This window comes from Trematomus bernacchii, unplaced genomic scaffold (genome assembly GCF_902827165.1).
Source record: "Trematomus bernacchii unplaced genomic scaffold, fTreBer1.1, whole genome shotgun sequence".
Classification (NCBI taxonomy): Eukaryota; Metazoa; Chordata; class Actinopteri; order Perciformes; family Nototheniidae; genus Trematomus; species Trematomus bernacchii.
Window position 1 is genome coordinate 11,169,572 of NW_022987313.1, and position 15,607 is coordinate 11,185,178.

The following is a 15,607-nucleotide window of genomic DNA, read 5'->3' on the forward strand; positions in this document are numbered from 1 at the left end:
AGAGCTGTTTTGGCAGACGACGGGCACCTTTCTTCTCTTCCTTCTCCTCTGGACAATTGACAGCTGCATCTGCAGTGCTTTGCCGGACAAGGACCTTGCTTCTGGCCTGTGTCCCCACAGACACTTTAGATATCTGTGGTTTCTTCTCTTTAGCTGCCCCAGTGCCTGCATGTGCTGCAGAGGTTCCAACTCCTCCTGCCCCTGAGCCCTTCCCTGCCCCAGCACCTACTCCTGCTCCTGTCCCGGGGCCTATATCTGCTCCTACCCCCACTCCTACCCCTACCCCTGCTCCTGCCCCTGCCCCTGTCCCTGCCCCTGCCCCCGCCCTGGGTCCTGTCCCTGTTCCAACCCGTCCTCCTAAACCTGCCCCAGCAGCCATGTTACCACCTTGGGGAGACCATGTGTTGTAATGCTGTGTGAAAGTGTTGAAGTTACTGTTGAAAGCACGAAGCTCTACACAGAGGTCCCTTCTCAGATCAGCTAGCTCTCTACGCATGGCCGAGACCTCTTCTTTCCACTGCATGCTGATAGCTGCAGCCAGAGAAGCAGACTCTTTGATACTGGCCTGGATTGCTTTTGGTGATGGCCGTTCTGGGGCACTAGATCTGTGGGATCTGAAGAGGCTTGGAGAAACAGGTGGTCCCGACACAGGTTTGGCTCCTGCCCCCATGTTATCTTCTTTGTAAAGTCTGTCTCTTCTGATGGGGCAGCCTAGAACATCATGATCCAAAGGGGCCGCTTCTGCCAAATCCTCATGTACACTGGCCTGGTCAGGCAAACAAGAGTCTTCCTGAACATAATTTCTGTCTGGAAGACAAATATAAATACGTATCTGTAATATGGCCACAGGTGTGAGCAGCTGGAGAGAATGTGCTTTTTATTGCCACAAAGCAGTAACATCAAATCATGCACTGAATGCCATGAGTCAAAACAAGATAATAGCAGAAAGTGCTAATCTTATGATTATTGCCCCAATTCACCCATCTGTATGCTGTAGATGTGTATACACATCATTTGTTATTAATCTGTAATATCGTTTAACATTTCAAACCCAGTGTAACACTGGGAAAGTATTCCCACTTTGACTCATTTTCGTTAATGGTTACACTGCCTTCTCAACCTCTAATTGTAGCATGCATTCTTCGCATCTTTTCAATGCACAAAGCTAAAACTCCAAGCTCCCAGAACACATCACAGAGAATACACATTATTTTTTCATAAATGAGGTAGGAACAATCCTTGCATGCTCGTCTGTTTCAGTCGAGGTAAAGAAATGTGTACTTTGTGCAATGAAAAGAGGCAAAGATGAGCAAAGCTTTCTAACCATATCCCATCAGTCATAGGTATAGTATGAACCCTATTGAAAAAATCAGGTCCAGTTTGACAGATTGATGTCCAAAATTGTGGCAAGATCTACCACATTTCAAACACTGTTTCCTAAAAAAAGGAAAGATATTTGAGTTTACTGAGAAAGCAGTGTAAGCAAACATTTATAGGTATGAAGAATTGATCATAAGCACAGCTCCAGATGGCCACACCTCTAACCCTCCCTATTATAGTCCAGCTAATGTTGTTAGTTCATGAATCTACTGGAAAGAGGTGGAACCCCCTCAGACTTCTCATCCGGATACTTTTTCTTCTTTTCTTCCCACATTCTTCATCACAAGGACATATCATTTCCTCTGTGAATCCAGCAATGCAGTAATTGTTGAAACCACCATCAGCTCACAATTTGTAATCAAGGATCAGTATCAGAAATGTATGCACGTCTCAGCTCATTAGGTTAGGATTGATTGTAGCAAGTTTGCAAAGGTGATCTATGTGACTAACCAGTGTGACAGTTGAGTTATCAGTATAATCATTGACTCATGTAATGATCTATTATTCGGGTCTGGACTTAATGAATGTGCAATTCTTTAAAGTGATTGCATTGTGAGTAAACATGAGCTTTGCAATAAGACACAATTTGTGTGAAGTGAACAATCCAGGGATGCAGAATATTCACAGTTTATGCTGCAATAAGCGTTAAACTGGGTTTACAAGTACAACAATGCATACTTTGCAGACAGCAATTTCAGATTTATTTGTTTTTTTGCAAAAAAGCTTTGAGTACGTTCAGAAATGGCACCCTGTGGCACCATAAAGAAAGTGAGTATCCAAAATGTACCAGAAAAAGCAGTCATGTCTTTATAAAGACCTGATTTTAACTTCAGACAATTTCCATTTGTGATTTTCAATAGGGTTCATAGCTTTACTCTCTGATGCATCCAATGGATGAGCAGATGAAGCACTGTATCCAAAATACAGTAGGATGAACTAGCACAGCTCACAAGTGGTAGCTACAGTAAACTTACGTCCATCAAAAACAATGGAAACATAGAAGAGTGATTCATGCAAAGATGTAAAGCTGTTTGACAGCACAACCAGTTTGCACTAACTGCTTTGTATTCATCCAATTACACATGTTAATGACAAATGTAAGCTTTTGGTGTCAATTTGTTCAAACAAAAATACTGACATTCAGGATTTCACACATTGTATTCTGCAAAATAAGTCCATATTTCCTTACCTGTGGTAGCCCTGATGGTGGAGGCGACGCTGGACGCCATGGGGGGGATGCAGTCATCATCCTGGGAGTAGCCGGCCTGGATGGCTCGCAGGTAGCTGTGACTCCGAGTTCTGAAGCAGCCGGGCAGATCCAACGCCTCCATGGCCTGGGATTCAACCTCACTGAACACCGACTCGCACACTGATTCAAACTGGCCGTTTATTTCTGTCTCACTCACCTGTGAGAAACAAAATCCGTGAGCATGCTGTCCTAATTGTTAATCCAGAGAGTACATTTTAATAAATGTATGATCTAAGAATAATAAAAAAATGTCTTGTTGCTCTGAATCCAACACTTGCATGTGGTAATATATGTCTCAAAAATGATTTCTGTTCCTGGAAATGGATCTTTCATATTTGCACACTGGTAGATAACCTGGGGGCTGATTGCTTGTTCTGTAACGGCCCGTTCACACGGCGGCGTGCGTTGAAGCTTCAACGCTTCTGCCCATTCACTTTGAATGGGGTGACGTCACGTTTCGCCGAACTGCATTGTGGGAGCGAAGCGTAGCTTCAGAAGCGTTGCTCGCTGCAAAAGTTGAGCAATGTTCAACTTTTGAAGCTTCGGCGGAAGCGTCAGCCAATCGAATCATATGCCAGTACAAGCTCTAGCCAATCAAACCGCGTGCTTCTGTGTCCGGGGCGGGGGATTAATGTGATTGGTTGTTGGTCGAGTTTCAGCCCCCCCCCCGCCGGCAAGCTTCAACGCACGCCGCCGTGTGGACGGGCCGTAATAGAAAACAACATCAATCATGGTCATACTGTGTCAGAGAGTTTGCTGTAAAAGACCTGTTAATGTCAAGCAGAAGTATTTCTGTTTCCTGTTTCAGATTGTATGATGTATTGAGTAATGGTTCTGAGAAAGTCAAGTATCACAGATAAACATCTTGTTCTATTGGGATCTTGAATTTGTAAGAGTTTAGTTGAGGCTTTTAAGACTCTGAACAAATCAATAAACCTCTCTTTTAAGAGGGAGATTAATATCTCAACAACCCCTGTAGGCGTCGTTTAATCCATCCAGATAAACAGTGTGGAATGAACTGTCAAATCAAATAAGTGTAATAAGTCAAATGAAGCTCGAAAAAAAGAAGCCACGGGTTTTGAAAAACAATAACTAAATGGTTTACAATTGAAGATTTGCACTGAGAATAATAACTATGTTTTGGACACTAAGCTTTTAAATCATCAGCAACTTAACTCATTTCCCTGTGGGCTCCATGGGATCTCCTCAGGGTCTCTCGGCTTCTCCCCGAGTAAGAAGTACTTTCACAGTTCACTTATTGAAAGGGTGCAGACTCACCTGGCTCACTTGGCTAACACAGCTAGCCTGGCTGAGGGTGCTGACTGCCCGCATGTAGCTCTGGTTCCTGGAGCGAAACTTGGGAGAGTTGTAGTTGGCAGAGGGATCCAGGGCAATGCTTGGGTGCACGTCCCTGGTGGCTTGCAAGTGGTAGCTCTGACTGAACAGAGAGAGAGAGAAGAAAAAGCAAGAAAGGAGTGGGACTACAGCCATGATGACTACTTCCTAAGCAAGTCAATTAAACATAATTGAACTTATAATCAAAGCAGATTGCCAAGTGACTACAGGTTTAACATGATGACAAAAACAATAATGTGTTATCAAGGGAAGGGGCCTTCTCCAGGTAACCTGAACTTACGAGGGAGACTGGTAATGACCTTGTGTCTCCCGAGAGGGGAGCCTCTCTCTCTCTGTCATTTTCTCTCCCCCACTACATTGATGTTTTCACCAGCGTCCTTACAAAGGCAGTTCGATTTCTGTTGTGCTGAAACGTTCAATCAATGCTTGGAAATGAGGGAAATGCAAATCAGGAGCTAGTTAGTGAGCAAGCACTTCAGAGAGCACCCCGGTGTCAGCCGGGTCAATTAAATGTGCTACACCAGCAGTGCAAGGGATGTTCAGAAACCCAAGTGTGGTTTGAAATCTGCTGGAAGGAAATAGAAAAACATGGAAGAAAAATGCGCTTTGAGTAAACTAGAGAATACTCTAGTTCATTGCATTAGTAATACCAAATTGAGGTCCTCTCCGCCAGATCCATTTCTAATGGCAGGCAGGGATGAGTAAGCAGTTTCTGTGCTTTTTATAGAGATAAACATTGGGGTTTGGCAGCGAGGAAAATGCCAGTGTGATTAAAAGTCCCCCAATCCATCTTGTCCTGCTGAAGCAAGGCTGTGTGTGTTTGCAAAGTAATATCAACCTTCTACACGTCCAAAGGCATCCTAGAGAAGAAACATCCAGAGGAAAAGTCTGAATGAAGTGGTAAAAGCAAATAAGCTATAAATAGGAAGTGCTGGTGTTACATATAGAAATGTATCAGATCATATCTATCATGTGTTTAACAGCGCCTTATGCTTTGCCAGTATGAGCATATTGCCCTAGGTGACCTCTCATTGACTGGTCTAGAGTGTTTGCTCTGTGAGGCGGCCATATTGGGTATGTCAGCAGGGCAGCGAGCCAGCTGGCTCTGGTGTCTGACCACTGCAACACGGCAGCAACAGAGAGCGAGGAGAGGGGGGGTGCTGGGCCTGTATTCACCTTAAGTCTGCCGCAAAATTGGTGATGTAGTTACGCATGTCACTGTTGATTTTATCCAGGCGGAAAGAACTGTGGGTAGAGAAGAAAACAGAGTTACTGGGTCCCACAAGTGGGAGTTGGATGGATATGACGTCACTGGGTAAAGGTCCAATGGAACTGGCTCTGTATGGGATTTGAGGTGGATTAAATGTTTGCTTGGGAGTCCTGCAAACATTAGGGTGATAGAATATGACCAACCTCAAGAAATGTTAAAAGTGAGAGGATGATTCTGTTATATTACGTTGGCAGAAAGAATCGCCTGCTCAAGGCAATATGCCATAAATGAAACATGTACATACACAAGTGGCGATATGAAGTGTGTATTATGAGTTTTGTCTCATAATTTTTGTGCAGAAATGGTGCACACAAAATACAATTACACCACATCATAAAACTTGATTATTTCCCGTGTGACTAATTAGATTTGCTTAAGTGGGCCAAATGAGAATTAAAAATACCTACCTAACATCTTTCCCTGAGCAATGAAACCTAGTCAAGCTTTAAAGCTGATCAGATATAAGTGCACTGCCTGACGCATATCGGAGGCTTCCTACATCCATCCCGGCCTGTAGAGATGTCTATTATCGTCAGTTGATTGAAGGGAGGCTTTTTTTGAAAAAAGCATTGGCCCTTTATCAAATCATGCCAGAGCAGATTTCCTCTAATGTCTCTGATTGGTTCTAATGCACTTCCATTGTTAGCCCATATTAAGGCATGGGATGATAGAAATCTCACACTTCCTGCCTTTCCTGCGGCTGAAAGCAAGGAATTTGATTGATAGAACAGAAAGAACAAGGACAAAGGACAATCTGTAAAAGAACACAGCAGGAGAGAAGATTTGGCATAAAGTGTTAACATACAGTATGTACTCACGTCTCACATATGTGAGGAAAAGGGAAGGAAACCTGGGGGGAATGTGACTGCTAGACCAGAAATAAGTAGATATGTTTCCGTCTTGACACACAAAAGGCACTCGATGGAGAACAACTACATTTTCACACCAGGGAATACATGAGAAGTCGATAAGTTCAATAATACACAACAGTAGCATACTCATTGTGTGTGTTTTACAGGCCTATAAAACACACACAACTATTTGTATTCAACTATATTGCCGACCCAAGCTATGAGTCAAAAGATCAATACAGCAGTTGATACGTTTATAAATGGGACATTAGGTAGCAGGATCTTTGACATAGTATAAAGTGTTCTATTCATAGCGGAGGCAAAAAGGTGTTAAGAAAAAAACCCTCCCACAGAAAAGTGAGCTAACTATGCATCACACGTACCGCACAGCCACAAATCAATGGATTGGAATTCTGCTTTGACCTTGAGATCTGAGGGAAAAATGCTTATACAGTATACCCAATTTTAACTGAATGAGTAATTACATTATGAGGACTTAGGAATTATCGGAAGATTTGTCAGTGTTAACTATGATTAATTATGGTGCCTAGAGAAGCTAATCATGGACGGGCAAACAAATGGGTGTTATTTACCAAAATTACGAAAATGGATGGGATTGATTGGCTTGTGGTGTTGAAGTTATTTAAAGAGGAGTGAAGTTGCCAGAGATGAATACATGTGATTCTGTTCATGTGTGTCAATGCAACGTGTCAATCAATATCAATTCCTATCATCGTTAAATAGTCTTTAAGCATCTTTCAGTTCTACTTTAGCAACGAAAAAAAAAAGCTGATTCATATTCAATTCATCACAGCTGTCAGCTCTGCAGCCTACAGGACCCCAGGGTGAGGATGTAATGGAAGGGGTAACTGATTATTCATTAAAATAATCATTGACATCTAACTTTCCTTCCAGTGCACAGGCTGTTCCAGCTCAGCGGCCCCCATGGCTGGGATGTATTCTTTATTGGTGAGACGAAACAAAGAGGCAATCCTGTCAACAACGAGAGTGACAGAGAGCTCCAAAGAGGTAAAGATGGAGGAAGGTGACACAACCTGACAGCCTGTTCTCACTTTAACATGATTTGCTTCAGGGAGCAGATGCTGTCAAATTTGTGTTTGGTCCATCTGACTGCCCCTGTGGGACATTAAATTGCTACAAGAGCAGAGGAAGTTGAACCTACACCATGTCTGTCTGGTATCCAATCTAATTCCATCCCAACAAACCCAATGAACCATATTACCATGAGAGCTCTGTCAGGTGGCGTCTGTGAGGCCTTTTATGTGTGGATTTAAAACGGTAACAGGTATTGATGACAAAACAACGGTTTCAGTTAAAAGAGAGTATCAGTATAAATTGCACTTTTAATTAATTTTTTTACTGGATGAGTGGGGTTATAATTACATTACATTCGAGATTCCAACATGAGACCAAGAAATGAACTAGCACCAAAAAAAAAAAAAAAAAAAAATACCATATAATAAAAAAAAAAATATGAAAAAAAGGTTAAATATAACAGAACAACGTTAATAAAAGCTTAGTCATTAAGTTATATTTCATCAAACAAACAAACAATGAAAATAAAATAAACTGCAATTTTCAATACAAATAATTATGTTTTGAATAATTGGTGCCTTCTGTGTTTAGTTTATCTTCAATTTGTTCAATAAAAGAATGTTTGAAATAATTTCCTTTAATTTATTTATTTACAAAGCATTTTGTCGTATAACCCTAGAGTATTTATTGCTTTTTCATGAAAAGTGTTTAGTTTCCTGTCCCTGTTGTGGTTATTTGTTATGAAATGATTATAAAGCAGACACGAGTGTGCCGGGTGCCATTTTGTGTAAGCTGATTTATGGGAATCAAAGTTAAAATATGTTTTCAGCTAAAACAGTATTCCACATAAATCACTGTACTGCAACAACATGTATTCTAACATAGAGACACTGTTACATTTGTTCTTATGAATAACACAACATTAATACAGTATCGACTATTATCCAAAAACCGCACTGGTTTTGCATTTATATTCCAACATCAGGGTGTTAGCTGCATATAAATATTTTCTCTCCACTTCTGTATCCTGTTCCTATCAACCTCCTTTGTATTCTTCTTATGCTGCTGCTCAAAATGTTTCTCTTGGGATCAATACCATGTGGTCTTATCGGATCCACTAAATGAGCTTTATAAAGAGCTGTTACTAACTGAATGGAACAATTTACAGCTGAAAAAAATAACTTGTCCTCTCTTTAATGGTCTAATTGACTTTGCACATATTTTACCCTTCTATTTCTGTACCGCAATTGTTGTGCTAATTGTTGCCCAACAAATATGCCAATACAAATGTACATCTGTCTTATCCCGGTTAATATCGATCAATATATCGACTATAGGGCTGCACCAAACCACTCTCTCAAAATATAGAAATAATAAGTCATGCATCTCCATTCTACGACAGGAGGAAAGATAGCACATTATGGCATTCTCAGAGAGGTTTCAGGCTATAATCGTGGCTCTTCTGTCAAGCAGCAGGCCACACAGCCTGATCCATGCTGGTCAATATCTTCCTTTCAGCAGAGCCCAGCAGACTCTTGGCCTAACCACTGAGAGGGCCATTATTTAGAGGGGCCTTGGAGTACAATAACTGCAACTGATAGCTCTTCCTGCTGTTGCATCCTCATAAATCATTCACTGTTTACAGCTATTCAAAATGGATAGCCGGGGGAAGCTTTGCAAGATGTGGAAAAAGAAGCATACGTCACTGGAGCTGCCTCATACATTACTTCACACTCTGAAAGAGCTGTTAAAAAGGCTGAACGTCTGCATCCTCTGTGACAGATGTTATTATGATCCTGCCTAAATCACAATCAATAAGACTTGATTTGATTTGAATCACTCGCTTATTATGTAAGCATGCGGGGGCACTACTTTTGGCCCTTGACTGTAAAGGCTGAATATCTCTGCTGCACTGCTTCCATCGCCTGTCATCCTGCAGAGAGATGTCACAAACACTCTTCCAGAGATGCCCGACGTTAATTCTGTTTCATGTGTGTTTGCGCATACATGTTTTCATCAGGGTTAACAGTGTTACCAGAGTCTGTGGGTGTTGCTTGCTGCGGATGCCAGGGAAAATGCTGATCTTTACGAGAGAATATAAACCTTTGCTGAATGGCAATGAGCATGGGGTCGGAGGCGTGAAAAGCGAGAGACGAGGACATGACAATATGAGCGGGGGAATCATCAATGTTACTCAATGTGTCTTCTTGCTGTGACTGCCTGACATCACAGACTGCATTTATGTGTCTGTCACAGGCCATACTCTACACTGGGGTCAGACACAAGGTCTATGTGCATAATGTCTACACTTTATGTCACATTATGTGCCTTTGGTGCTAAACCAGAGACACATCAGACTTTGAAATATTCTGGCAGTCGTGTCCCTAGACTACCCCTATTTCACGTTTGAATGGATTTATATCATATTGTTTTTTTGGTGACTTTTTTGTGAGTTTGCATCTAATAGTGCATTTATTTCTCCTTTTTCTCTATCTGTAGCCCAAATGTTTAATTCAAATTCTGTCTCATTTCCTTGGGACATCATCCACTAAGACCATTATGAACCATCCAGATCTCTCAGGTCTTCTGGGACAGGTCTGCTTTCTGTCCCCAGAGTTAGAACTAAATATGAAGAAGCAGCGTTCAGTTATTATGCTCCAAATATCTGGAACAAACTACCAGAAACCTGCAGGTCCGCTGCAACTCAAACTACTTTTAAATCCAGGCAGAAGACTTTCCTTTTTGCCGCTGCTTTTAATTGAACTAGTCATATCTCACACTGCACTGTAACTTTTATTCATGTATTTCTATGTTTATTTTATTATCTTTGCTTTTAAATGACAGTTTTTAAATGCCCTTTTATAATGAGTTTCCGCTGCATTATTTCTTATTCTTTCATTTTTTGTGAAAGCACTTTGAATTGCCTTGTGTTGAAAGGTGCTATATAAATACACTTGCCTTGCCTTGCTTAAGACATGTTGATGAAATAATGATTCAACCAGTTTTAAGCCATATTTATCTATACAGGAGCAATTCTGTTTGAAAAAAGGACACCCATTTTGTCTGTTATTTTTGATAATAGCTTTGAAATATTTGACACATTTCTTCCACTCCATATGATCTCAAACTGATTTGAACTGATTGGAGAGAAAACTGGTGATTTAACTGGTCAGGAATAAAGAGAGGGCCACAACTAATTGTATTTCTTTTCTTCAAACAGTTGCCTCTGCATGGCTCTGTTCACACATTATTCTCAAAGATAAATGCAAAACAAAAGACTGCATGTAACTGTCCTAAAATGAGAAGGAACAACAAGCTCTTCTTTGGGGCCTTTAATGGGGACCTCCACACCGAGATCAAACCTTGACTGGTAATTGGACTTAATAAACACCGCTTGCGAAGCAGAACAAAGGCAGATACAAAAGAGCAGGTCCAGAATATTTTGAAGACTGTCACATTATTAAGATAGACTTGTAAATCTCGGCTGTAATTATAGTTTCCACATTATGCTATGAACAAAAAGGATTGCGTCCCTTTGAAGAGCAAACAAAAGGGAATTTGCTTTTGCGTATTCCCATCTTTTAAAAAATGTACTTGGGGTCAAGGTTAAACCGCCAAGCAGGATGTCATCATTTGGTATCTCAAGCACTATAACAATACAATTCAAAACCACAATACTGGGTCAATTAAGACAATAAGCATAACTTTAAAAGTTTCACTTTCATGAGATCATAATTGAAAACTTAACATTTAAAAAACTCGGACGGAAACACCTTTTCTGCTTGTGGCTGGGGTATAACCATACACTGTACTGTATATATGAAGGGGTATACCCAGCACCAAGTTAACATGAGTTCATAAAGAGATAGGATATGAGGTGCAACAGAAGGTGAGGCAAATATGGAGCAGGGGTATAAGCAGACAATTATCAGGACATACAACACACAGTAAAAGCAGCAGCATAGAACATTATCTGACCTATAACAGCTTGAGAGTAACCTGCACTGTATCATCTCTGTATCTCACTATGATTGGCTTTGCTAACATACATAATACAAAAGGTACATCATCCTATGTTTGATGGTAATGATAACACAATCATTGAAAAATACTTAGGGGAAAAAGCCATTACTCAATGGTGTTTTCAAGGTCTTTTTGGCGCAAGTACTCTATTATCCAATTTCAACCTAATCTAAGGGATTTATTAATGCTGTGATTATAGTAACTCTCCTTGTATCTCTCCTGAGCAAAAAAAGCTCGAGTTCATTTCTCTGTGATATTTTCTTCAGCTTGTCTCATCATGTAATCCTCTTATGAGCGTTTTCTTCCGCCGCTGAGTTACAGTAAACAAAAGCCCTCTGTTTTCTCTGCGTTTAATAGGGCACATCCCCTGAAGAACACACTGAACACTTTCTTACCGTTAAAAGATACTGATATGAAAACACATAAAGGGATTCTAATGAGTACAGGATTCAGCTATCAAGTGCTTGACACTGTTGTAGTGGTGGAGCAAAAGCACAAGAAAACTGACAACACTGCTCGAGGGATTGAAAGTAAATAAAATAAATTACAAGTATGAAATTGCTCAAAGCTGAGAAAAGCTGTTTTCTGAAAAAAAAGGCGAAATAGGAACACAGAAAGAAGCAAGTATTGGAATATTTTAAAGCCACTCTTTTAACAAATGTGTTTTTGGCTACCCTAATAGTATTATCTAAAATCTCAGGTTCCCATGTCGGATCCCTGAGGAATCCCAAACTGACAAATGGTGTGATCACATATCCAGCACAATATGTAAAGATAAAAAATGCGACTTGAAATTATAAAGATGGACAATGTTCGCCTAGCACTATATACCTTAGAGGTGAAGTGAATACATACAAAAGGACAAGAGTTAAACACTTTGAACTATTGGCATCTTAAAAATACATGTGTTTTACCTGTGGGAGTCCAGCAGTTCCCTGGGTCTGATGATGGCTTTGACCAGGGCGTCGGGCCGCACCACCTTCTGAGGCGATGTCTTGGGGCTGGAGTCCGACTCTCCGCTCTCCTCGTCCCCCATGGCTTTAACATAGCTGCTGCTCCGCATCCGACGACAAGGGATCTCATCATCCTTCCCGCCGCCAGGGTAACCTCCCCAGTCATCCTGGGGCACCTGAGTGGCATGGGGAAGATAAATAGTCAGTGAAATAATATCAATATTTTTGGCCACTTTGGGGCAGAAGAAGAAGCTATAAAGACAACATTGTCATATTATCAATGTATAACATTTTTGTGGTAGACATGGTAGCAAACAGCTGCAGACATATCCAGCAGACAAGAAGAAACGTGAGAGTGCATGATGATGTAAAACCAACACTTTCCGCTATTCCTAAATGGAAATGTCTGATTCTGTAGCTTCTACATGTTTGGTGCTAAGCAGTTAGAGTTTACTGTTTTGAAATATGTTTTGCATTGTTTGTTTCTTCCTAAAAAATTAGCTGTGGATAAATGGTCATAAAGGGTAGTACATTTTAAAGTACATTATGTTCCCACCTCTGCATTGCAAAGTGCACAACGACCATGCAATCTATAATCATTTTATAAAAAGGACTGAGATTTTGAGAGGACCGTATTAATTTAAATAAACCAATGTTAAATGAAGTTACACAGGATCATTTTCACGATGAGTCAACCCACATTAAAACCATACCACTTCCATTTAAGCTTCTTATTAGTTGGCCAGGCTACAAAATGCAGACTAAAAATGCTGTTGATCCGGACTGGGCTGTTTTTTAAAAGAATTACTAGTAAAATACAGCTTGGAAATGGAGAAGAAGAAACTATCTTTGCTCAACTTCACCTAGCTAATGCACATGGAAAACCTGCCACTAAAACAAGCCAGGCAGTTTGCATGCTGCACTTTTCATCCACTCGTTAAAGCAGGTAATTGAGTATCCAGACGTCAGCATCACCATTATCCCATTCAAAGTGAGAACAGCGTGACTCACTTGCACTTTCATACATATGGAGTGCATATTTCACACCGCACACACAGCTGTCCTAAATGTTGGATGTTGAGCGACATGACGACAGACATCACCCTGCAGTGGTAAGTGGAAGTTAATGCACTTCTAGATTAGTCCTTCATGTCTTGCTCATTTAAAGCAGAGCACATGTAAATGGTATAATAGTACAGAACATTTCTGAACACACATCATGTGGAGCCAAATTATGCTCTGAGTCATGTTCTTGGCGTGAAAGAAAAAATGGGACTCCATTATGGTACATGCCATTATACAGCCTGCTTCAAGGTTATTAAACGAGCCTTTCTGTATCCGAGATGGTGGTCTGGCTTATTAAAATCTGCGGGGCTACCTTCACAAATGCATTGTAATGAACTGATGATGATTGTTCAAGAGCTCATTTTACAACTCTCCTTTTCTCTCTCTCTTACACCATAGATGATATTTGGGAAATAACAGAAGCAGAGTCAGAGTCTCAGCCTCTTCTACTAATAATGCGACACAATGCTCCTTCTGCAGATATACAAAAGCACAAAGCTCTCGCCTCTGTTCCTCTGTGTTTATATTTTCCTTTAGATGTACCTTTTCACAATCTGCTGAATCTGTGTTGTGGTCAGAAGCTTACATGGTCACTGATTTGGACTTATAAAATGTGACATTGTCAGTTTTCATTTGATTTAAATGGAGTTTAATAATTCTCTGATGCTGTATGCATCCTTCATACACTACATCTGACTTAAGTCCCTGTTTCTTTAACTTTAGTAACACTTTTCCAGAGTAACCCCAGAATAACAAAAAATGCCTCCTAACCACTATTTATGATTCTAATATTATACTATTGTGTGTATATTGCAAAGTCTTTGTCTTTTACTGCTCAATCTCAGTATTGAATTTAATATAGTTGACCATTACTTGACAGAGTGAAAAAATGGGTTTGACTCTTTGATTCAACATCAACCTGGTTTTAATCCTCTCTGCAGGAAAGATACTATTTTTTGTCAGTTTGTAAATGATAAAATATCATATCATAATTATGCAGACGACACTAACATGTACATAACCCAGATTATAATGGGACATTACAGTCACTGAACACCTACACGGGACAAATCATCAATTGGATGTACCAACATGTTCTGCAATTAAATAAGATGCCAGAAAGAAATGATCCAAAATCAGTGCTCACCTCAATGTTTAAAACCTTTAACAGTGTCACAAATCTTGTGGTTCTGAAGCTTACTATATTACAGCTAGACCTAAAGAACTCATGCCTTAACAAGACTTAAATAAACGTTATCATGCATTTGTCTTTAGTTAACCTGATAATGGCAACAGTGTCTTTACAGGTCTTACACAAACCAATCATTTAACTATGGATTTTCCTAGACGCTGCTGCCTGTGTCCTTACCAAAACCAAGAGGGTAGAACACATCATGTCAGCCCTCAGAGTCTGACACTGGCTTCCTGGTTTGGGGCCAGAATGCATGTTTGATATCCTGCTCTGTTACCAGCCACCCAGAGCTGTTGGATCATCTGGGACAGGCTCGCTCATTCTCCACAGGGTCAGAACCAAACATGCAGAAGCAGCTTTCAGTTTTTTTGCCCCGAAGATCTGCAAAAAGCTCCTAGAAAACATGATATCTGCTTAAACCAAGAGTTCTTTTTAGTTCACAAGTTAATTTAAAGATTTCACAATATCATTACTTCTTACCTCTTGACTCCTTCAAATTTCTCTACTTATCAATTTCTTTTGTTTTTGTTTCAAATGATCCATTTTAATAAACATACCTTACCGATTCTATGTTTTCTGAAAACATTCTGTGGCCAGTCAGTGACTAACTCACTCCTCAGACTTTTACAATGAACTGGATGGCAGCTGACTGCATGTTGGAAATGTCAGGAGGTGATAGCTCGCCTCAAAATGTCACTAATGCATCACACAGATGACCCTCCTCCTTTTCTGATGCAAATGTCTTCTATTGGAAGATAACAATTGAAACGCGATTATTTTTCAAAGAGAAACAAAAACAGACATTAACCTTTCCAACACTGCACTTTTAGGAATAAAGCCGCCCTTTTTATGTGATAAAAGCACCAAAAGCAGCCGGGATTCTTAAAAGAAATTGTCCATAGTATACCATTGAGACATGTCAGTTTTTTAATGAGACATATGAGACAAAAACGATTTCCCCTGACACTAATTTGACTTACCTCTTGCATCAAAGAACCCCCACCCACGTTAACTGCACTAACGAGTGTCACATCCAATCAAAACAGCTGAGTAATTGATCAATTATGGCTTTATTACAACCGTCTCTGTTAATCATAGGGAATAATGGGTCAAAGCAGCCTTTGACTCTTCTATTTCATCTATGTTGTGACATTAGTGTGTGATTGATGGGGATTATGGTCTGTCCTCTAGGCTTGTGAAGCTAGGTAGTAC

The 15,607-nt window shown here is 40.3% G+C and overlaps 1 protein-coding gene across 1 annotated transcript in view; it reads right to left on the minus strand.

Annotated features, from left to right (window-relative positions):
* Positions 1 to 15,607, minus strand: part of dlgap2a (discs, large (Drosophila) homolog-associated protein 2a) — a 161,180-nt gene that overhangs the window by 25,220 nt on the left and 120,353 nt on the right. Inside the window, exons 5-7 of the mRNA XM_034122696.1 lie at positions 12,100 to 12,314; positions 3,908 to 4,067; positions 2,570 to 2,786 (exon numbers count right to left, since the gene is read on the minus strand). Of these exons, the coding sequence (XP_033978587.1) occupies positions 2,570 to 2,786; positions 3,908 to 4,067; positions 12,100 to 12,314 (592 nt within the window). The remainder of the gene's footprint in view (positions 1 to 2,569; positions 2,787 to 3,907; positions 4,068 to 12,099; positions 12,315 to 15,607) is intronic.